Here is a 26677-nt window from a genome sequence, read left to right on the forward strand (position 1 = left end):
GCGCTTAATTGCCATGAAAATAACTACAAAATACAGAAGTAATGAACCTTGAAGGCCATAAAAAGACCTTCATTTTTAATGCAAAATATATATATTTCAATTTTTTTTATATTTTGAGGGTGAAATATGATCTAAGCATGTTCTTGACAAGCTTTGTGAGAGTCACCTAAGTATGCCATTCCTCTTACAATAACCTTACAAACTTAGACCAGAGGAGCCCTTCACTGCATGGTTTCTAGAAATATAAACTATAAGCTATAAAGGGATATAAACTGCAATACAATGACTTAAGACTATTACAGTAGTAATATATTATTTAAATTGAATACCTGTGACTCATGTATTTATTTAGCTCCTAATATACAGTACAAACTACAGTATTATTGTTAATGTTTGGAGCAAATAAAACATATTGATGAGGTCTTCTCCTACCTAAACTAGTGTTTCTGTTTTTCTTCTCATATTTTGGTATAAATAGAATTAGAACATTTCCAGCACCTTTTCTTTATGATGTAAGCAGTACATAACGCACAGATACAGATCACACCTACTACGCATTTATATTGTTACCAGCGTAAGCCAAAGTCTGCCCAAGCAAGAATCATGAGGGTAAAAAAGTTCTGAGGCTTTGCTTCCAATCAGGCATGATTGATTTATCTGTAAAGACTTGGTTAATGTTACACGAGCATGCAATTTGTTTAGTTTATCAGTAATGTCAGCGTAGATAAGCACTGTGAAATATCGCCATTCCTTTTCTATGATAGATAGCTGTAACTGATATTTCCTGTTGCAGTGCATACTTATCGGTTTGATTAATCTCAAATTACGTAATCGTAATTTATGAAACATCTCAGAAAATATTATCTTTATTCAAAAAGATAAAATAATATTTAATGGAGAACAACATCTTATCAGAGAATAAATTCCCAGTTAGTTTTTAGGGAAGTGCTCTGTGTTGAAGGAAACGCCAATGTTAGGATGTAATAATTCACAGTTCAGTACTGGGTGTGGAGCAGAACACCATAAATGTAGCCACATGATAGAGGAACAGTTGATGTGCTCTAGGTGAAGGAACACTGAGTGCGTGATAAGTCTCTGTGAGTTGATTTTTCCCACTTTAGTTTGACGTATCAGGACTGATCTGCGTCAGGTGGGATGTGGATGCCTAGACTCTGCAGTAGGTTAGAAGCAGGCCCAGCAAGGCCAGCCTGAGAAGCGAGAGACTCCAGTAAATTTGAAACCAGGTTGAGATCCACATCAAGCGGCTGGATTTCTTCCTCAACATGCTCTGACCTTGAGGCGGATGATGAGCTTTTAGATGCATCTGCTTTATTACTGGCCTAAAAGGAAATGGAAAAATAAATCAATCAATAAAAAATTCACAAGGTTATGTGCACAGGATAAACAACATCTGTGGAGACTCACTCTGTTATTCAGTGCAAAGCTTTTGCCAATATTTGTGCTTTGCAGTTCCTGGTCCATTTCATCCATGTATTTCCTCAGACTGTCCAGCGCCTCGGCACCTGCCTGCTCCTGAGACTCGCCATTCTGCACTTCTTCATCATCGTTGACATCATTGCCTTCATCATCATCATCATCATCATCATCCTCGAAGTCGTCAGAGTCTAACTCATCATCCTTACTTCCTGTAAAACAGGAGGTGCAAATTATTAGTGCTTTTCGGGTAGTGCAGATCAGCAGTTAACCAATATATTTAGCATTTGTTAGTTACAACCATCAGCAAAAACAAAACAAAAAGCAAACTACCATCAGTTTTTCTATTTGGCCAATGTATCAGAAATGACAGAATCGACAACGTAAAATTACTTTATTTGTGAAAAATATATTATAATGGGATTACAGACAGAATAAAGAAGTTGCCATATGAATAAATGTTTATTTTACAGATTTTTCTTTTTTGGTCAAATTGGTGTTTTTAAATGTATTCACTTTTTAATTATTTCTAATTTAGTAAATATTATGTGAAATAAATATGAATTTCATTTCAGCAATTGTTAGGCATGTGTTTTTTCTCTAAAATGAAACAATGTGATATCATATACATTGACTTTATATCAGCCATCATGCTCTGTAAAATACCATCAGCAATAAAAATAAATAAATCAATACTGGTCGGCCACCAGTGCAGACAATTAAATTGGGCATAAAAATAGGAATAAATTTGATTTCTAAATAAAATTACAAAGAGTTCAGTTTAAAGAAAAATAAATCAGCTTTAACTAAAAAAAATATATGTGGCTGACAAAATACTTTTTTGCCCCACTGTATATATATATATATATATATATATACACACACCTTTTTTCCAAAAGTGGGATTGTTTTAAATGGTCTAATTTCTCTGAAAATCAAACTCACCTAGCAGTCTATCAAGTGCACTGGTTACTGCATCTGGATCATAACTAAAGGGCTCAGCCAGACAAGATCTGAAACACAATTCAGGAAAAGACAAATTATCATGGTGAATAATAACTGAAGTATTGACAATTCAGATGGAATATCATTACCTAGGTATTTCAGCTCCTTCATGAGAGGACATGGCATTGATGAAGTTCTTCATGCCTTTCGTTACAGCTATGAGACTGTAGCCAGCCTCTTCCTCCTGCAGCTCCTCATCAGGTTGTGGCATCTTGCGAGTGCCATCGCTCACCCCTCGACCTCCTCTCTCCTCAAGCAGCCTCTCCAGCTCCTGAGGTGAGATGTCTAACCACGCATCACCTACAGGGGGCGATTGAGAAGACAACACTATTGATTCCGAGAAGACAGAAACCATTTTTGTGCTCGATTCACTTTCAACAAAAGCAGTGAATCAATTATACTAGATTACACTCAATAGTTGATGCCAATATGTGCAGCGCACAGAGAAAACAATATCAGATAGAATACATACTGTCCTCTGGTGGTAGATGTGCCTCTTGATTTTTTAGCTCTTCCAAACTGTAGGAGGCATCCTCAAAGACATTCACCACCTCTTGACCAGGATTCTGAATGTCAGGGCTTGAGAAAGAGTAACATGTGACTTACACACTACTGTTGAAAAGTCATTTATGCTCAACAAGGCTGCATATCTTTTATATATATAAAAAACAGTAGACAGCAATATTTTAAAATATAATTCAAACATTTGTCACATGGTCCTTCAGAAATCATTCTAATATGCTGATTTGGTACTAAAGAAACATTTCTAATTATTATCAATGTTAAAAACAGTGCGCTTTAATATTTTATGGAAACTGTGATACATTTTTTTTCAGGATTTTTAATGAATAGAAAATTCGAAAGAACAGTATTTATTTGAAACAGAAATCCTTTGTAACATAAACCACCTTTGCTGTCACTTTTGATCAATTTACTACATCCCTGCTGAATAAAAAAGTATTAATTTATTAGTGACCCCAAACCGTAGAACTACACGTACATACAAGTACATTTACACACAGATAAAGTCAAATAAACTTGATTTTGAACAACAAATAATATTTCAAAAGTCACTCTCACCGGTGAGTGCTGGTTACAGACTGTCTGAAGAAACTCTCTGCTGATGTCATTAGATCTTTGTATCGAACGGATCCTTCTAGTTCACCCTGGGTTTACAAAAATACACAAACACATAAGCAAAAACACATCCACACACATACAAAATGAAAGAGACGTTTATGTTTTATTAAATCGTTTCTCTCAGGCAAAGGAATCTTTGCATCATCTGCTTCATTTGAGTATTTTGAACAGAAACTCTTTCCTACCTTAAAATATCCATTCTTTTTGAGACTATCTAAAAAGCCTCTCCATAGTGGGTTACTGCTGACTGAAGCCTCTTTCTCTGATGAGGACTGTCCACTCTTGGAGTAAAGGATTTCAAAACCATGGGCCTTAGACATGAACAGAAAAAAGAACACTTGTAAAATACTTGGAGAAACAGATGTTCATCTCTGTAAGATTAAAACCTGCATGTTAATTGTCAGCTTTCTCCATACATGACTGGGGAACAAGATAACACATAGCAAACTCACCAGTTTCATTCCCAGCTCATGAGCGCTGTACTGGGGATGAGAGCGGCCGGGAAGCGTGAAGCCACTCCGCCGATCTGGAACAAAACTCTGTTGTTGCAGTTGTGCATACAAGCAGCGAGTAAACTTTACCTACAGGAAAGGGGGAAGGGAACAGTTTCATAGTTACCTGAGGAGTTTTCAAAAACTACATCAGGTTGAATGTACACTATCATTCAAAAGTTTAGGTGTGGTAAGATTTTGTTTTAATGTGTTTTGTAAAACAAATCTCTTACGCTCACCACAGCTGCATTTATTTGAGAAATAAAAAGAGTAATATTGTGAAATATGGAAAGTTGTTTTCTATTTTAATATGGTAGTAATAATGTATTACTCCACTCTTCTAATATGCTAAATTGGTGTTCAGGGAGCATTTCTTATAATTATTAATGCTGAAAACAGTTTTGCTGCTTAGTATTTTTGTGGAAATCAAGATCAAAATCAGGATTCATTAATGTCTCTTAAAAACAGCATTTGTTTGGAACTAAACAGTCTGCTTCTTACTGATGTCATAACTCTAGTGTCAGGAGGAAACGTGCGGAAAGTTCGACAGGCCTGGAGGTCAACAGGGTCACGCAGATAGAAAGCAGACACGGCAGGGGCTATAAGGTCAGGCCTCCTAGACAACACCACAGCAATGCCCGCAGGCACATAACAGTGAACACGGTGGAAATTCTGCTGGACTTTATCTGGATACCTGCACACATATACAAATCTTTATTGAGTACAACCTAAAATAAACATACAGACCTAAAACAGAAACGGTATAAATACTTATTTTAAACAATATCATCACTCTCACCCATCCAGCCTCCTGGCTAGAGCTGAGCGTATGGGCAGTTTGGCTAAACAGCTCTCAGTGTGTGAATGCAGCACCTCTAGAGCCTGACCCACAGCAGGCACTGAGTTTCTGGGCCACCCAACGTCTCCAGAATGTGTGCGGTTGGGTAATATATGCAGCTCTCCCCGGAACAGAAACACCTCAGAAAGACAACAACAGAGAGAAAAAGTTAACAGCTAATGGGAACAGCGTATATATGCACCTCAGGATGATAACAAGAACAACCTTACTTTAATAAAAACAAAAAAAAACAAAACAAAAAAAAAGTGGGGTTTTTTCCTGAAAATGATAACCATCCAAAAACTGTGGCGATATCAGTGCTGGTATTAAATTCAATGCTTACACATTCACAGCGAAAGATATACGACAATTCAGACAGATGCCATTTCAAAAAGATTACCATACTTGTGCCCGAAGGAGTACCATGGTATTGCTATATTCAATAAAACATTATAATATCATGGTTTTACCAATACTAACCCTGTTTTCACTGCTGTCGGGGTCCAGCCACTTTGGCAGGTGTTCAGCTGCTTCAATCAGAAGAAACTGTCCATCATTATCGTAGACAACAGCAGCTACATCACTAAAAGTGCGTGTGATGTGTTTGAGCAGGTAAACGATGAACCATTCGTCCTCCACATTCTCACCGAACTGAGTAACACCGCCCAGGTGCGCAGGCACATCTCCTATGGAGTGTAAAAGAAGATCGTTTTTGGTCACTTAGTCACATGTACACTCTCTAGAACTGCAAAATTGATATACATATGCATACCTTCCTCAGGGTGGTATCTTAGATTGAAGGCTTGATGTTGCCAGATGTACTGCACCAGAAGAGGGGCGATCTCAGCGAGGATGTTTTGCAGGATCTGCTGGAGGAATCTCTCATGGGCTTCTGCGTCTGATGGGTCAGGATGAACCAGAAAAAGCTGATACTGGACTGCGTCTTCAGGGATAGAAGGTCTTTTTAAAAAATCCATATTCATGTCTTATTATACCCTGAAAGCTGGAAGGGAGCAGCATAGGTCAGTGTCACCAGATTCCTGACACGTGCCTATCGAACGCTATACATCACAGAAATTACGCAGCATGTGAGATATTTGTTTATACAGATAAGAGTCTGGATATTACCTGTGATATTTTAATAGTTATGGGATAGCTTGATCAATAAACGCGTAATAATGGCGGTCATGTGGACAGCTCGACATGTTTTGGAGCTTGAGCTCGCAGGATTTTTCCGTACACGCCCCGGAAGTGTCGTAGTTTAGCATACAGGTCCTCGGTTCAAAATAAGGGTCACTTTGAGCTATTTGATCTATATATATATAATAATAACAGAAATGTTGAAAATAAAATACCGCTGAAGAGCTATTCAAATATAATAATAAATGAATACTTTTATTAATCAAGGATGTATTAAATTGATTAAAAGTGATAGAAAATACATTTGTAATGTTACAAAATATTTCTATTTCACATAAATGCTGTTCTTTTGAACTTTCTATTCACCAAAGAATTCTGAAAAAATGTATCACATTTTCCACAAAAAAAAAATATTAAGCAGCACAACTGTTTTCAAAATGTTTCTTGAGCACCAAATCAGCATATTAGAATAATTTCTGAAAGACTGTGTCACACTGAAAACTGAAGTAAGGACTGCTGAAATTCCACTTGGCCATCACAGGAATAAATATACATTTTAAAACACATTCAATTTAAAAACAGTTAGGCTCCTTTAAAATCTTATATTCTAATCAAATCTAATACTTTAAATTAAAGGGGTCCTATTATGCTTTTTCACTTTTTCAACTTTAGTTAGTCCATCATGTTGTTGTTTGAGCATAAAAAAGATCTGCAAAGTTACAAAGCTCAAAGTCCAGCTCAAAAGGAGATATTTCATTGAACAGAAATCACTTTTCAAAAACTACAACGAACGACTCGTTTGGACTACAACGCATATTTTCCGGGATTTGTGATATCACAAATATCGACGAATGGGACGAGACCTGGTTGAGCTGCACTAGAGAAGGCAACGAGTGTTATCACTATGTCGGAGACACGCTAGCTTTTCCAAGGCAGACGAACTTAGAGTGGTTACAATCATCCGGGTTTAAATTGCGCTCAAATTGATTTGATTTTGATGCAATATTTACACTGAAGCTCGCAGCAGGCAGCTATGGTAAGGGGCATGACATTTCACCGGCGACCAGGCACCAAGTGCTGCCAATCACAACACACACTGGCCCAGCTAACCAATCACAGCACATTTCGTATTTCAGAAGGCGGGCCTTTATTTGATACAGGAACTATTCGAGCCGTTCATGCCAGACTGGGGAGAGAGGTGTTGTAATAATGTAAAGTATGTTTAAAAAGAATCTGTTTTTCGAACAACCTAGTATGAGAGCCTGTTCTAGTACACCCCCAAAACAAAATCAAGACTTTGTAAAAGAGCATAATAGGACCCCTATTTCACAATACTGTTTTTACTGCATTTTTCATCATATCCTCCTGACTACCAGTAAAAACTGTTTTGTGAATTTAGCATTTTGTCATGTCATTGCATTGTTTAGAGCATAAGAAAAAAATATATTTTATTCATATGTTCTGCCATGTCCTCTGTAGATGACATCGGGACATTAAAAAGTTCTGTTAAAAAATCAATAAAAAAAAGACACGAATAGACATGAAAAGGCAAAAACAGTGGGATTTTTGTTTTAATCACAAATCAATTTTAATTTTTTATACCAAACTTTATATAAAGATGGTTCTCAACTATGTTATGAAAGATATTTTTAAAAAACATTTTTCTTTATACAAATACAGTTCATTCCTTTTAGAATAATGATGAAAAATACAGATTAGCCTACATTAGAAGAGACTGGCCTGCTTGTTTGGTTGGTTGGTTGGTTGGTTGGTTGTTTAGTCAGTATACTTTCAGATAAATATGGAAATATTATATAAAATTTGAACACATAGAGAAAATGTTTGTGAGTAAACAATTACCAAATGTAACACTTACTCAGTTAGTTATGGAACATCATTTTATGTAGGTCTATTTAAATACATACCCCAGCAAATACTTGATTGACAGTCAGATGACTCAGTCTTTGTTTGACACATCCATTATGTCTTTTGGCCTTTATATAATTCATCTGTTCCCCTGTGTGTTGATGTGGCTGTTTAAACCATTTAAACACATTATTTAATTCATCTCAGGGTTTAAACAGGTCCATTAGCTGGTTCCCCTGACAGTTATTTTTCAGTCTTAGAAATCCAGCCCCAGGTGTGCATTAGAGCGTGCATTAGAGAGAAACCTGCACCTGTGTTCGCAAGTCTCCCGATGACGAAAGAGCATTACAACTCATTTTAGAAGGACTGTATAAAAGAGACCAAGAACAACACACTTCATCTTGAGCAAAGACAGCAGGTAAGAGATTTTTTACTCTCAAAATTCCGTATTGTTTTAAGAATATCAGATTGGGATAAATGTACCAGTTTAGACTTTACATTCAAGACTTTACATTATGATCATCCAGTTTAGAAAACATTCAAGCGACTCGAAATCTATATTTGTATCATAAATCTATATTTGAAATCTTAACTTACCATCATTTTTACAACAACCTTTGGTATATTCAGTCATATGATTTAATCCACTGCTTTAACCTCTTAAAAGTAAAATAAACTTGAATTCCTTTTCATGAACATTTACATTGTTTAGAGAAATGATAGAATTTCTTTGTATGGTTTCTTATGCATAAATTGTTGAAAAATAAGGATGAAAGTAATCACGTTGTACTTTGACTGTCCATTTAGTTGTTATTCCTTAGACAGGTGACAAATTAATATGTGTGATGTTAATAATTTTGTTTTAATGGATTTATAGAACCAAATAATTGAACATTGCATTTTTCCTATTGTAAGAATCTGAACTGGGAGATAATGTAACTAACTAACCCACCAAAAGTTCCTATAAATTAACATTTATATGACAGTACAATGTTGCCTTTATCAAATGTCTTTGTTTTAGTTTTAGCATGGAGTGGAACGGGAGGTTGCTGGTCCAGTTGTTAATGCTAGTGTGTGTGTTGGAGGTTAGTCTTTGCCAGCACTGGTCATACGGTTGGCTTCCTGGCGGAAAGAGAAGCGTTGGTGAAGTGGAGGCAACATTTAGGGTGAGCTTATCCTCTTGTTCTCATATGTCTGTTAGATTTTTTAAGTGTTTGTCCATCCCATTGCATGTCCACTTTGGTCCTTTTTAGTAACCGGGGAGTGTTGTAACATGGGGTGGCATGAAAAACTGAAAATATTCAAAGTACTGAGATGTGTGAGTGCTAACATCGAGTAAAAATCTGTCTCCATCAGATGATGGATGCTGGTGATGCAGTACTGTCCATTCCTGCAGACTCTCCAATGGAGCGGCTTTCACCGATACACATAGTAAGAGCATGACTGATACTGGAAAACATCCGCAGCTTCATTTCCCAGTGTGAAACTGATCAGTGATGTCCTTCTATTATAATTACAGGTGAATGAAGTGGATGCTGAAGGTTTCCCTCTGAAAGAACAGAGATTTCCCAACAGACGAGGAAGAGTTTAAAAGCATAAAGGATGAAGATAAACCCTTGGAGCCAATGAGAATAAATTAACGTTTTATTCCATGTGAACAGCATGTTTTATTGAGTCCTACTGGAATATCCTCCTCATATGGTTTTAATAAATATACTGCATTGGAGGCACATATATACTGTAAATACCTAGTATTTGTTCAAAATTAATATTAAATGTGCTCAGAGCTGAAGCAAAAGTTGCACTAATTGATCAAATAACCAAAGGCCTTTTTTCCAGAATATAGACAAAACATACACGTCCCATCTTTTCTTCCACATGGTGGCGCTGTTGTATCTAGATATGGCTACACAGTGACCACGAAAAAATTGCGACAACATTTTTATAGTTTGATCACTCTGGAGATTAGGCTGTAAATTGTTTTAATATTCAAGACTGAAGCCGATTAAATGTGTTGTGGCTAATAAATATATCATAAGCATTTACAAAGATTATCTGTTCGCTTATCACATTTATTTGCCTATAAGATTTCAAAGCACTGAATAATATGATTAAAACTGTTTTCGTAATATTTGTGGTTTGAATAAGAGATCACAAACTATGAAAATTGAATTAAAGTGTAACGTCGAAAACTAGACAATTATTTTAGTATAGGCCTAATTATGTAAACTGACATCCAGTTGAACTGTTCCTGTTGAAAAAAGAAGCATAGTAGCTGGTTTGAGCTGGTCCTTAGTTGGTCATGAGCTGGTTTTAGCTGGACATAAGCTGGTCCTAAGCAACTAGATCCTGCTCAGGACCAGCTCATAACTAGCTTACCAGCTCATAACCAACTAAGGACCAGCTTAAACCACCTCAAACCAGCTGCCATGCTTCAAAACATACCTATCCAACATACAGTTTTTTTTCCATAGGGGTCAGTAAACCGAATACATGTAAGGTTCAATAAAAGTATGTCAATATACTTTATTAGGACTGAGCAGATGGTCAAATGACTGAGCTATTAGCAACTAAAAATGTACCTTCTCCAACAGGTCTTCTATATTAGGATTTTGATTGAGACAGCTTTACACCTCTGATACTGATGACTTTGCTCAGTAGTTCCACATAGTTCACAAACTGAAGGGAATTCAGAGAGCTGTGATAATATCAGTGATATGTGAGTGTCAAAGGTAAATCTGGGAGGTGAGATCTTGGATGGTGTGACACATTAATCATATTTAAGTGCTTAGACATTATCACCTCTGAACATGAAGCTTAATGCAGCATCTGCATGATACGTTCACCTGTGACAGATACAAACTGAAAATCTTCTTGGAAAGACTCTGAAAATCAGGCCTCAAAGGTGAGGGTTAGTGTTGAGCAAAACCTGCTCAGAAAATCAGAACAATTTCTTTACGTATAACCATAACCCATGATTTGTTCTGACACATTACATGCTTTGAAGATTATAACAGCAGCATGGGGCTAATGCAGCACAGGGATAATATTGTAAATCACCTTCATTCTGTCAATCAAAAGAGAATCTTTACTTTTAAATCATAGTTTATTATCATTCTGAACCATTAAAAGCTACAGTTTGATCAGGTCTTACTCTGACAACTGATTTACAGTAGACTAATTACACGGATACTCCCCCTAGACCATGTTCCTTGTTCAAGTGTATAATAATCTAAATGTTAAATCTTATACCTTACATGGATTTGTTAGTATATGTTGTCTTATCCTCAGCAGATTAGCCTTCCACCTCTGCTGACATCTCAAAAGAACTTCACCCAACATCACTTCCTGTGAAGTTTCTACAAGTTTCAAGCACCAAAGAAAAGCTTCTGCAGCAAACCGTACAATAAATGCACAAAGACAGACACAAAGACATTTTCGGTTTTTATAATTTAAACTTTATCAGACTTGATCCTTGATACACCTGACCTACTAATAATACTATTATATTTTTAAAAACATTATAGAGATTAATATAGCGTGCAATGTGTGCTCAACCATTCAACCTCTACCACAGATATTGTAGGAAATAATAATATTAACACTATAAAATATCCTTCCCACTTGTACTATTATAGAAGATGTTTGAAACTGTGGATTGCTATATTTTTTGAGTAATATGAAACGCTTGTATTCCTCATTCGTAATTGCTTTGGATATGGTTATTAACTAAATATATGCAAAAAAAAAGAAGGTGTTATTTGGAATAAAAAAAAATTAAATGAAATAAAATAATAAAAACAGACTTATTTTATTTCAGCTAATATCCAAAGCAACATTATTTATTTTTATTTAGTTTAACTTGATCTACTAAAATAACTAAAAATAAAACAATATATACAGACATGTATATAGATATTAAAAAACTTGGCTAAAATGGCAAATATCATAATAGTGGTTTTAAAGCATCTGAGGGAATTAAACATGAGATTTTTTTAAGGCAAAAACTAAAATTAAGTAATTTACTCTTTAAACAAAGATATTTTCAATAACTACAAACCAACATGTTACATTTGGTAAATTACAAATATTATTTAATAGAAAACATCCAATGTTTTTTTTTTTATCATCTACTGAAAAGGAAAAAGAAAGTGAAAGAGTTTTATATTCTATAGTCTAACCTTTTTGTGTAAAGTGTCACAGGAAATGGTTACAAACCCGTACAGTTATGATAGCAGCTCCCACACTCCCATTAAATGATTTGAAATTGCAGGGAGGGTTTGCGTTCACTGAGCATGATCCAACTGTTTTATTCTGTCAGCCACAAATTGCTCTTTTGTAAGGTGGCATGAAGCCGTATGTGAAGGCTTAGTGAGAGATCAGCACAGCCTGAGGCAGTGGAAGCAGCGCATGTCACATGTGATCAAACACAATATAAGGCAGTATCACACCACTGACTGTGGAGATCTCCCCAGGGACGCCCCTCCTTCATCCTCCCATTAAAAGAGATCATGACTGTCTGTCTGACATCCAGAGGAACTAGATATTACAAGTGGAGGTGTGTGTATGGCAGCTAAATGCTGATTCTCAGACTATTTAATCAGAAACTTTTGATATTTGTGCTCAAGAGTATATCTAAATTTGCATTATGTTAGACACATTATGGAGTAACACATAATTGCTAATGATTAAAAAATACAAATGTCTGTGATGACACATTTATTTGTGTGACAAAATACACACTACTGGTCAAAAGCTTGGAATATGTTTAGGGACAGGATTAGTGGTTTGGTTAGGTTTAAGGGAAGCTAGATGTAATTAGATGAGGGTATTTTTACAATGTAAAAACATTAATGTACCTGATACATGCATTGTATCAAATCATTAATTTAAAAGTACATAGTAGATAAAGACACTCAATATAAAGTGGGTTCTTTTTTATGATCTTTTATTTGTACTTCTATGTAACATAATCCTTCTTAAATCATTATAATAGAATGATTTAGTGCTCAAATATGATCAGTTATTATTGGAGATTAATGTTGAAAAGTTTTTACTGTTTAATATTTCTGTGGAAACCCTGATACATTTTTTCATTGGTGAGCATAACAGACTTCCTTCAAAAATATACAACTTTTTTTTATTATTCTATTGACTATTGATCCACCATTAACACATTTTATTTGCTTTACAGAGCTGTTAATTAGCTTAAAACATTTCTTATATAATTCTAAATGAGATACGGAATACAAAATTATTTGCTGCAAAAAATATCACTTATGCATGCCAGCTAAAAAAAAAAAGATATTTAAAAAAAAAAAAAAATCACAATTTCTTCCATAATCCTTTGGCTTAAACAGCATAAATACAAAATTATTTTTCAAATCACATTTTAACAATGTCAATGTAACACTGACAACTAGAACAACTAATCAAAAACACAATTCCAATATATTCCTTTAACTATAGAAGATATATGGATAACAACAAAGGGTCTGTTTGCTAAAGTGGAAAATAATTTGTCCAATCAATCAGAAATCGTAATTAACAAAATGTTTGTGAACAAACTGAGAAGCAGCGTGAAGTGGTTTTGGGATCCATCAGATGGATTTTTCACTCTTTGATGCATTGAGCTCCAATGTTGTTTTCTCATGAGTGAGCAACCAAACTTTAATATCATCTCCCTTTCCTCCCATATATAAGCCACTGTCCCCTGAACTACGCAGCACCCGGTGGCACGGCACTATCAGGGGAACCTAAGAGAACAACAAACAAAAGGCTGCATCAAATGAGAAAAAATACCTCCAGATAAATCAATCTGTCATGATCATTGCAACAATCTCACCGGGTTATTCTTCATGGCTGAACCCACTGCTCGCACAGCTTTTGGATTGCCGATCATTTCAGCAAGCTGCTTGTAGGAGACCGTTTTACCAAGTCCCACTTCCTTAAACAGAGTCCACAGCACATGTGCTTTAAAAGAGTCTGAGAAAGAGAAAGAGGGAGGAAAACAGTGGCAGTTAAAAGCCTTGTTTTTACTTGAAATGAACTACAGATATAGTGGAGTAGTGTGTGTATGTGACTAACCACTCTGCATTAGCGGATGGTGTAAGGCAGGCAAAGGAAGAGTGCTGATGGACTCGGGTTTCATGAAGTAGCACTGAAGCCAGTCAACACAGCGCTGCAACTCAGGGCTCATTTCTGACTGGCCAACAGGGTGTACACTACAACAGGATACACATTAAAGGAAATTTTGTTGAAAATGCAATGTATATGTAGATTAATTTGTTTGTTCATCGGAGCAGATCTAGAGAAATTTAGCATTACATCACTTGCTCACCGTGGATCCTCTGCAGTGAATGGGTGCCGTCAGAATGAGAGTTCAAACAGCAGATAGAAACACCATAATAATCCACACGACTCCATCAATAAACGTTTTGTGACGCATGTGATGTTTCGAGCGCTTCGAAACAGTGAATCATTTTGTGAAACAAATGGTTCAGTTGATTCAGAATTTAAAATAGCTTAGTTTCCCCCAATAAGCACTACGTGTGGTTTCGTGAACGCGATTTTACCAAGTGCAACATGTTCCTGGATCAACATCCTTGTTGATCCTGGAACAACTTTCCAATCAACCAATCATAATTGAGGGATAAGTTTACAAGAAATGTCAATTTTAGCCTTACAACCAGAGTTAGGTGCTTCTACACCTTTGTGATTCAACTATCATTTCCCTCTGATTTTAGAGATTATGGATAGGGTTAGGTCTATGTTTTGGACAATAATGTTGATACAGAAACATGTCTTACTTTGCACAATCACGGCGACCGTGTGGTTTACATGTTATGACTGGCTAATGTCTGACAGCTTGTGTCATGTTTGTGAGAGTTACCTTTCCTCTTTGTCTGTTCCCAGTTTTATATTAATGGTATGAACTCCCTTCTCACAGCCGCTCAGCAGGATTTCTCCTACTGGCGAGCAGAGAGCCACATCCCGCAGCACACAAGAACCGCTGTCAGACATCACAAACTGCACACAGCAAGCAATCTGCTGTCAAAACGCTGTTAAACACATGCAATATATATATATACTGAAATCACGTGAGACAAAAACTCGCACGCTAGTTTTGCACACTCAAAACATCAACAGTTACTTTTTCACGCCGAAGTAAAATCACCGACAGTAATCACAAGATGACATTCTTTTTTTATTACACTAGTGAGCGTATTAGCAAACAGAAAAATAACTTAGATACAACATACGTGATTACAACGAGCAATGGACGTTTTTAATGTCTTCTGAACATTCATTTCACTTCCTGCTTGGTAAACGATGTAAGGACAACCGACCAATCAGAGCACAGCATATTTGCGCTCAGCTCTGCGATTGGACAATTTTGCTCTCAATCTGCCTCCAGCAGCGTTTTATAATAACATATTTAATGTTGATTGATTCAGGTCGAGCAAATCTTGACAACAGAGAAATTATAATATACTTGATTCATACATCAATTCTTCTTATTAAAGAGAATAGCTCCTCATTTTGCACTCCATTTCATAAAGACAGATGTGAACAAAAGACAAATCACACATTGGTACTGTTGTGAAGGGGTTTTAACATCTACAACAGGATTTTCAGTGTTCAGCTGAATGTGCAGCCTCCTCTCTCACACACAGGGAGGACTCACTCATGCGCTCAGATTTCTAAGAGACAAACTCCATGTTCAGCATTTGGTTTTATTTTTGATGCCTCCTCCTTATAGTAAAACTTGATCGTTTGAAAGAGAGCTAATTTGAGAATTCAGTGAAGTATCTTCTAGAACACAAATAGAGCTGCCTCCCTGCCATAAGAGCAATTCTCAACCTATATGAGAATTTAATGAGACATGAAGAATAGACTTGTAGAGACATAGTCCATGTGAAACCTGGGCTGAAATAAATCCTTGCTAGAAAATAACCATTGTCATTGTCACCAGTTAGTCTAGTACCAATCCATGTCCAATGTTTAGACCATTTTTCCTTTTCTTTAAATAATTTTAGTTTTAGTAGACAAGTGTTCCAGGAAAAGCTTAGTTTAACTTTAGTATAATGTCACTAAAGACTGGAATAATGGCTGCGGAAGGCTCAGCTTTGCCATCACAGGAATAAATTACATTTGAAAACATATTAAAATAGAAAACAGTTATTTTAAATAGTAATAATAATTTACAATATTTTATCAAATAAACACAACCTCGTTGAGCATAAGAGAAAATCTTACTGACTCCAATCTTTTGAATGATAGTGTTCTGAGGGATTAAGTAGCCAATCAGAACTCAGCAAGAAGACACACAATGTTAACATACATAGGTAATATTTCTATTTAATGGCTTGGGCACAGACCACAAATACACTAATAATAGAGAGGTGCATATTGTCTACGACATATAACAAAAAAGTTGCTTTATCTCCAACCAATATGATTTAAATTGTTTTTGTATTGCCTGCACTGGGAGAACCTTCAAAATGCAAAACAGATGCTGTTGTTCCCTGACTACAAAGATCACAACTAAATGGAGTTTTTCATTTGTCCATGTGAGAGTGCGACTGGTGTCACTAGTCCATGCAAGGCTGTAAAAAACAAACAGAATAGACATGAGTCTGTCAAATTTGCACACTCAGTACATTATGTACTGTCACAATTTAAGGTATTATAGGGTAGATGAAAAGAGCAGGCGAGCAGCTTGTGTGTAAATACATGCATGTCATGTGCCATTACCGTGCAGACGGGGACACCTGAAGCTTGTTCTGTTGAGGACTGCAGCTTCAGAACTGGAGCAAATGCACTTTTTTGCTTCACTACAGACATGCATGAAAGAAAAGGAGACAAGGAAGGTTTAAATGAACCACGAATATCTCTCTCTCTCTCTCTCTCTCTCTCTCTCTCTCTCTCTATATATATATATTTGTCTTCAGGATGAGTGTAAATGATTTATTATGATCATTATGCAATTTGACCATGATTCAGATTAATAATATCTTGATTATAATAATGTTCAAAAATAAACAGAAATGTGTCCATAGTATACATGGATTTTTACAACAAATATAATTTACAAATGTTATTTTGTGTAAGTATAATTGGGTTAATTATAAATGCTAATTAAATTCTGGGTTGTGCAGCAATCATAATTTGAATGCAAGGAAGTAGAATTAAAATGAACTTAAATTCAGATAAATTCATAATTCAGCTGCAACCAATTTTGAATGTTGACCTTTTGGGGAAAAAAATTGGTTAAAAAATTCCCCATGCTTGACAGTTACAGACAGCGAGAAAGCTGTGTTCTTACCAATGTAGTGTTGTGTGTCCGCTGTAGGACTGTCTAAGAATGACTGTGTGGCCACAGAGAAGTTTGACACAGAAGGGCGTGTGTGTGTTTGTGTGTGCCCAGCCATGGACAGGTGTGTGTTTGAGTGTGTGTGTCTTGGCATGTTGGAGTGAGAGTGTGAATATGTGTGTGTATTCATGCATGTATTGGTATTGCTGAATTCAGACTGCTGGGATGTGCTGCCTGCAATGAAGCCACTGTTTGAACTCCGACTGAAACCCACTGAAAGAGACACTGAGAGACATTCATTTATTAACACGCTGCTGTGGTGCATTTGTACCATTTTCAAATGCATTTATACAACATACCTCGTTCTACATCTGGTGAAATTTCTGTGTTCATGGGTAACTGTGCATCAAAGGAGTTTACACCCATCATTCCATGTGAATTTGTGTGGGACGGGTTTCGTGGGATGGCGTGGATTACCTCTGCTATATCAGACGCACGCTTCAGAATAATCTCCTATGGTCAGACACATATAAATGCATAGAAATTACATCACTTCCCACTCTGGATTTCAGCAGCAAACATATCGGGATAGCAAGCCTGAGTAAATCTAAATGTTATGTTGACCTGGTTGTTGTGAGGCATTCCATAAAACATCTCTAAAAGATCAGCTGCTCTCTTCAGTAAGACCTCCTGTCAATCAAAATAATTTTTAATTGTATTTTGAAATGTCAAATAAAATAATGAGCACAGAAAAAATTATCTTTTGGACAGTTAAATTTATTAGACATGCTATTTAATGGCTTACAATTGAATTAAAAATTGTAAACAGAACCTAGAACAATTAAAATGGACAACACAGAATTTAGGAAGAAATCAACTAAGCATTTCTGGCTCACTTTTGGTAGTCTTTCCATATCGCCTAGATGATGAGGAATCACCTTCTGCAGCCGCTGGAATCCATAGTCAATGGTTGGCTCATTTAAAGCTTAAAAGTGAAACACTTTTCAAAGTTAAACTGTAATGTATCAGACAAGCAACAACAAATTAGATTGTCTGAGCTTCCAAAAAAGGCATTATTTAACAGGAAAAAAATCATACATCTGCTTTTCAGATATTCTTAAAAACGCAAAATATTCCATGGTATAACTATGGTAACTGTAAATTGCAAAATTTGTCAGTTTTTCCAAACTTTATAATTCTTACCAGTGTAAATAAAGCGTCCTGGAGGTCCTCTGCAGAACAGCTTGGATTTGTAGGACAGTGTAACTTCTACAACACCAGGGATGTGACGAGGTGGAGTCTGCACACGAATCGCATGTGGTGTAATCACCTACAACAAAAAGGAAAAAGTCATCACCCTCTCAGGAAGCAGAAATCTCTCTGTAGAGAGAGTACATCATCTACATCATTGTTTGAAAATATGAAACAAAATTACTGAAGGCATATATATTGACAACAATGTATTTCACACCTTCCAAAATTAGCAAAGCTCTGTGGGAAATCTGTGGTGAAGGATGTCCAAAAAATGAACAAATGGAAAAAGGAAGCTAAAAATGAAACAAAAATGTATTTGTGACCCTGGACCACAAAACTAGTCATAAGGGTCAATTTTTTGAAATTGAGATACATCATATGGAAGCTGAATAAATAAGCTTTCCATTGATGTATGGTTTGTTAGGATAGGACAATATTTGGTCGAGATACAACTATTTGAAAATCTGGAATCTGAGGGTGCAAAAAAATCTAAATATTGAGAATACCGCCTTTAAAGTTGTCCAAAATGAAGTTCTTAGCAATGCATATTACTAATCAAAAATTCAATTTTGATATATTTACAGTAGAAAATTTACAAAATATCTTCATGGAACATGATCTTTACTTAATGTCCTAATGATTTTTGGCATAAAAGAAAAATCAATAATTTTGACCCATACAATGTATTTTTGGCTATTGCTACAAATATACCCCAGTGACGTAAGACTGGTTTTGTGGTCCAGGGTCACATTTATAGTAATTTGTTTGGCAACAGAGATTGAGACTGTTACACACCTCACTCCAGACCATAACTGTTCCGAAAACCACTTGTAGACCATCAAAGAACTGATCTCCAATAATAATCACTGAGGCTCCACCTGACGTCCAACCTTCACTCGGACTGATGGCCTTGATGCAGGGGATCTCAGCTAAATTAACACACAAATATTAGCTCAATACATCAAGTAAGGGTACTGCACTTCAGAGATAGGTCTACATAAACTACAGCAAATGCATGCTAAAAGAAATCACAAACAATCAAAAAATATTGTATACTCTACTTCTACTGTATATTTACCTACACATTATCATATGAACAAACTTTCAGTGACCACACTGATTTGAATTGCATAGTTAGTTGTGTGCGTTTGATTTTGAACTGAATCATTAGTAATCATAGAATTATTAGAAGCACGTTTGTAATTACTGTACCTTCAATCAGCTCAAATCTTCTTGGTCTTCTGCCATGCTTTGAATTGTTATGGACAAATATATTATCTGAAATGGCTAGAATGTGGGCCTTAACAGAGGCTGTGGTAGAGACCAGCACCTGCAAAGAACAGGATATTTTACTAGTAGTCTAGTGCAGAAAATGATGGGCACAAAAGGACATTTTGATGTGGCACAAGGACTATTAAAAACAGTACATAAATTGAATGAATTAAAGTAACAGTGTTGGCTACATTTATAGTTTTTACTATTGCATTTCTTAAGTGTAATTCAGTACTGTAAGGGACAGCCTTTTCATTAAATATTTCATGTTGATTAAATAGACCCATTATCAGTGATGTGAATATACAGTATGAAGTTGTGTGTGTACCTGGAAACGACGCGTGTCTCGTGGGTTCCCTGCATTTTTCAGGCAATTTTGATTACATTTGAGAAAAAGTTTCAGGAAGAACCTATGCAAAAACAAGAAAACATGCAAACATGTAAAGGTATTTGTGGATCAGGGAATAGAGAAAAAGAGTCACTGAGAGAATGAAGTAAGAAGAGGAAAATATTAGAAACTGAGAATTGGAGAGATGAAAGAGTACAATCTGTCTGTCTGCTTTTATCCTTAAAGCTGACGAATCCCAATTTCTGTAAGTAATATCTTTATAAGTAATAACAAGAAACTTTTTCTTGCCTTTATTTGTACTTACACATATTATAGTACATACGTACATTTCTTTATTCATTTATAATCTTACAGAATGCAGCTGATTGCCTTACCGGTCAATAATGATGGGGTCTGATGGTGTTTCGTTCCTGTTTCCACAACTTTTCTTATCACAACATCGGCTGAAAATTCACATATATAGATTGACACAATTATCACTGCATCAACAGAACCCCCCCCCCCCCCCCTGCATATTATAATTACGGCAAATAAACACTAATTTGTAAGACTATTTTATGACTTTTTGTGTCTGTTTGCATGAGATTACATAAGTTAAGTGTGTTTGACACAAGTTACCTGCACATTATCTCATGAGTGAGAAGAACACGACACATTTCAGGGTTTTTATCTTGACCTTCAAACACAATCGCCTGAAAGAGTCATAGTAATATAGGCAAACGGCAGGTTAATGTTATGCAGAAGAAAATATATAAATGCATCATGTCAGTATTTACGTGCATTTCAGTGAAAAAAGATCTGTAGACAACACACCCTACATATAACATTGGTAAATTATATAGCATATGTCAATTATATATCATTCACATTATCACTTCATAGTTATGATTTTTATTTAAGCATTTAGTCTTCACTGAAGTGATCTTTTAGTGCTAACACACATAACATATTCTTGCAAATAATATTAAAGTGCATAAACTATTTTACCTGTTTGGTCACAGAGTCTATCAAACGGATGTATAGATCTTGCTCTGTTCTGACACCTAAAAGACAGAAAAATGTATAACAAAGCATCAATACGGAACATCATACAAAGGACAGCTGTATTTTCAAATGAAGTGCATTTCTTAAAGTAGAATATTCTAAAGCAGTCCACACTTTACACAGTACTCACCACTGTTGTACAGTAACTGGAGTTTGTAATGGATTCCATTGTTTGTTTTTTCACTTACTGGCTCCTAAATCGAAGGAAGGAATAAACAAATATGCTTTGCTTTGCAAGGCTTCATCATTTTTCATTTCCAAATTCACTGTTTCATATATTCTACATATCTCCTCACCTTCTCCTTTTCAACAAAGTCCACAAACGCAGTGTGCTCTATCTCCACAGACTGGCCCTGACTATCATATAAAGCCAACACAAAGTGAAAGAAGTTTGACTTGCGCAGGCTGGCAGGAGGCTGTTTCTCAAAGTGCACCCGGGCGAGACAAACACCTCTGCTGGAAACAGAGAAGCTAATTATTTACAGTTTAAAATAAAATATTTTGCACAAATGTGCAATATGACATGTAATATATGTAATACAGAATACATGATATTTAATACAGAATGCATTATATATGTAATAGCATACAGTGCTTTATATAGCCTAATAAGTAATATAGTAAATATATATATATATATATATATATATATATGCTGTAGCCTTGCTTTCTCCATCTTACAGATAAATACACATAAGAAATGGGCAGGATATGATAAGATGCATCTGTTTACCTCTGAGCAGAAAGGTTCGCCTCTGAGTGGAGCCAGGGACGAGCTGAGCCCAGAGCAGCCCTGACCTCCTGCTTCATGACTCCCGCGCTGCCTCTCAGTCCACAGGGATGCGAGAGAACAGTTGACAACAAAGTTCCTTCTCCCCCAGGACTGCAGTCTAACAAACCGCATGAGAATATGAGTTGGTTAGGTGTAATAATGTGTTGTATGGGCGTGGCTGTGACGCACAGGGACGTAAAACAGTCAAGCTGTAAGAACTTTGAAAGATGAAAATCACGTTAAGTCCTTTCCTACTTCATTAAGCACCTGCTGGCTGCTTTGTTTTTTACATGTATTATTATTTGTAATGTCTTATTAAACATTTTCAAATAACGCGTTGACATAATAGCAACCGTTTTTTTGCGTTAAATAGGCCTACTAAATAATAGGATAGCGAATAACATTTCCAAAATGTAATTAATCAAGTCATAACACAAGTAATTCTTCAGAATTTTCTTACGTTTCGTTTTGAAACACTTTCGAACACCATCACGGGGATAATCATTTTTTAATGCTGAACAGGGAATCATTTTTTTCTATGTGCGAAATAAGAGCACAAGCGCCTGCAGGTTTCTTATAAAATGTTCACACATTAGAAAGGCATTAATGAAACCTGCTGTTCAAAATGTCAAATCTTCAAGTCCTCAGTTTCACTTCGCCTAAGTCTTACGCTATTTCTCTTTTTTTCTCCCTCCCAAACTAACTCAAGAACATACGTATAGCCTATAGCAGTTATACATCCATAGCCTGATCATGTGCTGTCACAATTAGGTCTGCTCATTTGATTATTAATATACGTCTTAACCGTGTTCGTTTATCAGTAAGCAGAATTTCTTCTTTAGGCACGTGTTAGATTGAACTGCTATGCTATATAGGAATAGACAGTTATCCATTGTGTGGAGTAGTTTATTCTCTGTGAAAAAATAAAATACTGGCAGCCTATGATGAAATCGATGCTGCCATTAATCATATTGTCTGAAAATGTCTATAACTCTAATTCTGTTAGTTTGGTACGTTTTAAATAAAGTTATAAGAAGTGTCAACGCCAACCAAAAAACAAGTAGAAAGTCCCACACCGCCACCTGCTGTTCCATAAAGGCCAATACACAATTTGAGACTGGAGAGATCGGTGGCAAGTTAAACATAGTTAAAAAAAAAAATCTTCCTGTACCCAAATTATCTTTTATTCTTATTATTGCTAATGAGTTACACATCTATAGATCTCACTAAATACTGATGAATACGAAGTGTCAAATTTTTTCTTGGTTGGATGGATGCAAAAAATGTGAAAGTATTTATTTTCTTTTTTCTCAGCAAAAATGAATTTCAAGATGACTATTTTGGCAGCAGGGTTTATTAGTTTTTCATAGCATGTCACATTAGAATAAATGACAGAATATGTATTTATATGCCTCTGAAATTTCTGTCAAACATAAATTTGTATTTTTCAAGAGTAATGATTCAAAATGCTTTTAAAAAGCAGGTCAGCTGAAGGACTATAATGTGACCTGGTCAGTAAAATAATCTTCAATACAAGTATTTAATGTAACAAACATTTTAGTTCCAAGCAAAAAAAGATGAAATCTATTAGGCATATTTCCTGGTGTATCTAATCTGATACCCATACATAACTGGATTCATATTTTTTTTAATTCTGTGCCAAATTCCCCACAGGAGAACAAAAGAAAAATAATGCTGAGAGTTTCCATCTCTAATTATATTTTCACAGTGACCTCTTGCATAGTCCTGCATTTCTCCTGGAGGAAAACTAAAGGGTTCCAGGCTGTCAGGTTCTTTTTAGAGACACTGACACACAGCATACACACTCACTCATGTGCTATGACTCAGATAATAGAGCACTGAGTGGAAAGGCGTCGTCCAATACAGATCCTGCAGAGAGAGATTAAAAATAGTCAAACTGTGAACAAAAGAGTGGCAAACATAAAGTCAGACTTTATAAGTGAAAAAATGTCTCACCCCAACCCAAGCATAAGGATGTGTGTCAAAACTAGAGAGGGTAGCAGTAACTTCAGCAAGTTTGTGTTAATTTCCTTGTCATTTTTGTCTGTGTTTTTGCAGCACATTCTGTTCCGTTTTGGACGTTTAATAATAAATGCTGCTGGTGGCATATTCTCTGGTCGGCTGGACCAGTCACAGATCCTTGCAACAGCCTCAGCTTCCTGTTTGCTTTCTGCAACAACTTCCCCCTGGAACCAAAAGAGCAAAGCCTCAAAATAAAATCTGATCTTTTAGTAATCGAAGAAGATGTAGACAAGTTTGTTGAGATTTAGAGAAATTTAGCATTACATAACTTGCTCACCTATCCTTAGTCTTGAATGGGTGCCGTCAGAATGAGAGTCCAAACAGCTGATAAAAACCTTACAATTATCCACAAACAATCCACATGACTCCAATCCATCAATTATCAGTGTAAAGTGAAATGCTGTGTGTTTGTAAGAAACAAAGCCATTATTAAGGCATTCTATTCTGCCCAAAATACGAGTCCATAATCCATAATAACATTTCCAGTGAAAAAAGGCCATCCTCTGTTGTCATCAAAATCCACAGATATATTTGCTTTAGATTGTTTTCACTTGTAAACGATGCTTGAATTGTGCACACGTTTCTCCTGATCAGACAAGGCAATGTTTCTCTGGAAAAAGCAATATTGTGGATAGAGGACTTGTAGTTTAGTAGGTTCTTCTTACAAACACACAGCTTTTTACTTCACAAGACGCTAAGTTATGGACTGGAGTTGTGTGGATTACTTGTGAAGTTTTTATTTGCTATTTGAGATACTGTCATTCTGATGGCCCCATTCAATGAGCAAGTGAAGAAACGCTAATTTCCCCCCCCAAATGTGTTCTAATGAAGGTACAAACTCATTCACATCTTGGATGGCCTGATGGGGAGTACATTTTCATTTTGGGGTAAACGGTTTTTAGTGCAATATTTGTACCACTTAAACCCATTATTACTGCCTATGAATATTGTGGAAGGGTATTTATATTTAAAAAAAAAATGCAAACCTGTGTAAGAAAAACTTTTTTCTTTTTTTACCTCTGCAATGGCATGCGTGTTGAAGGAGGCTGCACTGATGAGTGGAGGTGTCTGGACATGTCGAGGACTAGGAGGAAACAAAATCACAGCAGCCAATGTGATGAGAATGATCATACACGCCCTTGTAAGTCTTGCATGTACATGTGAAGTGGTTTATGCACACCTGCTACAGTGAGAACTTGTCCGTGAACTACTGCTTGATTCCCGTTGTGCTTCCAGAAGCATTTTTTCCAGGTCTGTGATATCAGACAGGGCTGGTGTGCCCTCACTATGTTCACTGCATGAATCAAAGTAGAGCTCTACCCATGAGTCTAGTGGAGAAAGGTACATCCGAATATTTAAAAATGATAATTGAAGGCAGTTTCCACTTTTAGAAGCGGTGAATGTTTGATTAGGTCTTTCAGATAGAGCTTTACAAACAACCACACATACTTTACTACACTTAGTGTAACAGAAACTGAACCAAAAAGGGGTGTTAGTCAATATTTCCAATACAATCCGTGCAAAAAAGGGGTCACAGTAAATGTCTCTTGTCCTTCAACAAACAATTGGACCAACAAAAACAGAACAAGTGTTTGTTTTAGCAAACAAGTTGCTGACTTGGCATATTTGTACAGAGTTCTGCTTTATAGAGATTTATCAAAAGAAAACAGGGTGTAAATAATTTATTGTTACTATTAATGCTCTTACTGTTTTCGTTAGTTGTCGATGTAGGTACGTTATTTAATCGAGCAAGACAGATAGTGTAACTCACCATGCAGACTTTCTTCCTGGGTTATAAGTTTTTGCGCTGACATCGCTGTTCCTTGGAATTTCAAAAACGTTTTGAAATGTAATGTGTCCTAAATTTAGTTTGTTTGTGAACAAAAGACAAAAGACTAAAGGTTGCTCGACCTGAGAAAAATACGGTACAGCATCGCGCTCCTGGAAAACACTGACGAAATCTTTTGTTTGTTTACAGACAGACACCGAGCTCTTATTGGTCAGTCCCTTGACCAATCATCTCAACCTACGTAGGCCTGTAGAACTCAGGCGCGAGCACGCTACACCTAGACTAGAGTGTGTTTTTTTAATATGTTGCTGTACTCTCTCCCTCTCAAGATTCAAGTGGTTTCATTCGCGTGGTAATTAAAAAAAGTCTGATAAAATAAAAACAATGAGAAGGGAAAGGAAAAAAGAGTACATAATGATTTGACTGTTATTTAATATTTAGTGTTGGTGTCATGGTGTGGTTAGTATGTATGTATGTATGTATGTATATTTAATACACTGTAGTGCAGGTGTGTTTGTTTTTGTAAATTCAATGTAGTTTCTAATGTACTAGGTGTCTTGAAGAAGCGTATGTCTCGAGTCTTCATTTGCAAACAGACATTCACAGCAACTTTGAATTGCTTTTGTTGGATTACAACATATAACCGTGTATTGTATGGTCAAAATACAAAATGACAGTTTAAATAAAGTCATAAAAAATAAAGCATGTATATATATATATATATATATATATATATATATATGTCAGAGCCATATCTGTTTAGAAATAGATTTGTATAAAGTTTCAATAAAATGTCACAAAAGATTTTCAGACTGTTATACTGGCTTAATAAATAAAGTATCACTAGTAATAACTGTCTTGAATGCCTTCGTCTGACAAATTCGCATTTCACATTCATATTATTTTATTTTTTAATTATTTTTGA

General features: G+C 35.9%; 5 protein-coding genes across 9 annotated transcripts; 1 reads left to right on the forward strand and 4 right to left on the reverse strand.

The window, feature by feature from the left end:
* Nucleotides 1-78: 78 nt before the first annotated feature.
* ecd (ecdysoneless homolog (Drosophila)) lies at nt 79-6164 on the reverse strand. 3 transcript variants are annotated; one of them, XM_016269725.1, is made up of 14 exons: nt 6036-6164; nt 5680-5910; nt 5388-5593; nt 4869-5047; nt 4571-4763; nt 4031-4159; nt 3764-3889; nt 3519-3604; nt 2911-3017; nt 2528-2738; nt 2379-2446; nt 1597-1646; nt 1426-1566; nt 79-1340 (listed from the first exon to the last, which is right to left on the reverse strand). In XM_016269725.1, exons 2-14 carry the CDS (start codon nt 5888-5890, stop codon nt 1131-1133), a joined length of 1917 nt encoding a protein of 638 aa, XP_016125211.1. In that variant the 5' UTR covers nt 5891-5910; nt 6036-6164; the 3' UTR covers nt 79-1130. The 3 variants fall into 3 exon arrangements, with proteins under 3 accessions (XP_016125211.1, XP_016125210.1, XP_016125208.1); XM_016269724.1 differs by having other exon boundaries at nt 1426-1646; nt 5388-5590; XM_016269722.1 differs by having other exon boundaries at nt 1426-1646.
* A 2101-nt stretch (nt 6165-8265) lies between these two features.
* gnrh3 (gonadotropin-releasing hormone 3) lies at nt 8266-9696 on the forward strand. Its single transcript, XM_016269968.1, has 4 exons — nt 8266-8331; nt 8935-9079; nt 9270-9344; nt 9433-9696. The coding sequence occupies exons 2-4, from the start codon at nt 8942-8944 to the stop codon at nt 9502-9504; spliced, it is 285 nt and encodes a 94-aa protein (XP_016125454.1). The 5' UTR covers nt 8266-8331; nt 8935-8941; the 3' UTR covers nt 9505-9696.
* Nucleotides 9697-13180: 3484 nt separating this feature from the next.
* On the reverse strand, nt 13181-15246 carry mgmt (O-6-methylguanine-DNA methyltransferase). 3 transcript variants are annotated; one of them, XM_016269969.1, is made up of 5 exons: nt 15176-15246; nt 14806-14942; nt 14001-14137; nt 13759-13898; nt 13181-13669 (listed from the first exon to the last, which is right to left on the reverse strand). In XM_016269969.1, exons 1-5 carry the CDS (start codon nt 15221-15223, stop codon nt 13514-13516), a joined length of 618 nt encoding a protein of 205 aa, XP_016125455.1. In that variant the 5' UTR covers nt 15224-15246; the 3' UTR covers nt 13181-13513. The 3 variants fall into 3 exon arrangements, with proteins under 3 accessions (XP_016125455.1, XP_016125456.1, XP_016125457.1); XM_016269970.1 differs by having other exon boundaries at nt 14806-14974; nt 15176-15210; XM_016269971.1 differs by lacking the exon at nt 15176-15246 and adding an exon at nt 15067-15152.
* Nucleotides 15247-16385: 1139 nt separating this feature from the next.
* ebf3b (EBF transcription factor 3b) lies at nt 16386-22065 on the reverse strand. The gene is made up of 16 exons (XM_016269972.1): nt 21882-22065; nt 21445-21601; nt 21279-21342; nt 21092-21147; nt 20723-20796; nt 20479-20547; nt 20084-20165; nt 19696-19813; nt 19279-19412; nt 18433-18559; nt 18126-18214; nt 17854-17919; nt 17589-17742; nt 17242-17502; nt 16671-16750; nt 16386-16522 (listed from the first exon to the last, which is right to left on the reverse strand). The coding sequence occupies exons 1-16, from the start codon at nt 21956-21958 to the stop codon at nt 16508-16510; spliced, it is 1623 nt and encodes a 540-aa protein (XP_016125458.1). The 5' UTR covers nt 21959-22065; the 3' UTR covers nt 16386-16507.
* A 1202-nt stretch (nt 22066-23267) lies between these two features.
* bnip4 (BCL2 interacting protein 4) lies at nt 23268-25978 on the reverse strand. The gene is made up of 5 exons (XM_016269731.1): nt 25735-25978; nt 25144-25291; nt 24981-25047; nt 23898-24127; nt 23268-23810 (listed from the first exon to the last, which is right to left on the reverse strand). Exons 1-5 carry the CDS (start codon nt 25775-25777, stop codon nt 23765-23767), a joined length of 534 nt encoding a protein of 177 aa, XP_016125217.1. The 5' UTR covers nt 25778-25978; the 3' UTR covers nt 23268-23764.
* Nucleotides 25979-26677: the final 699 nt, after the last annotated feature.

This window comes from Sinocyclocheilus grahami, unplaced genomic scaffold (genome assembly GCF_001515645.1).
Source record: "Sinocyclocheilus grahami isolate Dianchi unplaced genomic scaffold, SAMN03320097.WGS_v1.1 scaffold54.1, whole genome shotgun sequence".
Classification (NCBI taxonomy): domain Eukaryota; kingdom Metazoa; phylum Chordata; class Actinopteri; order Cypriniformes; family Cyprinidae; genus Sinocyclocheilus; species Sinocyclocheilus grahami.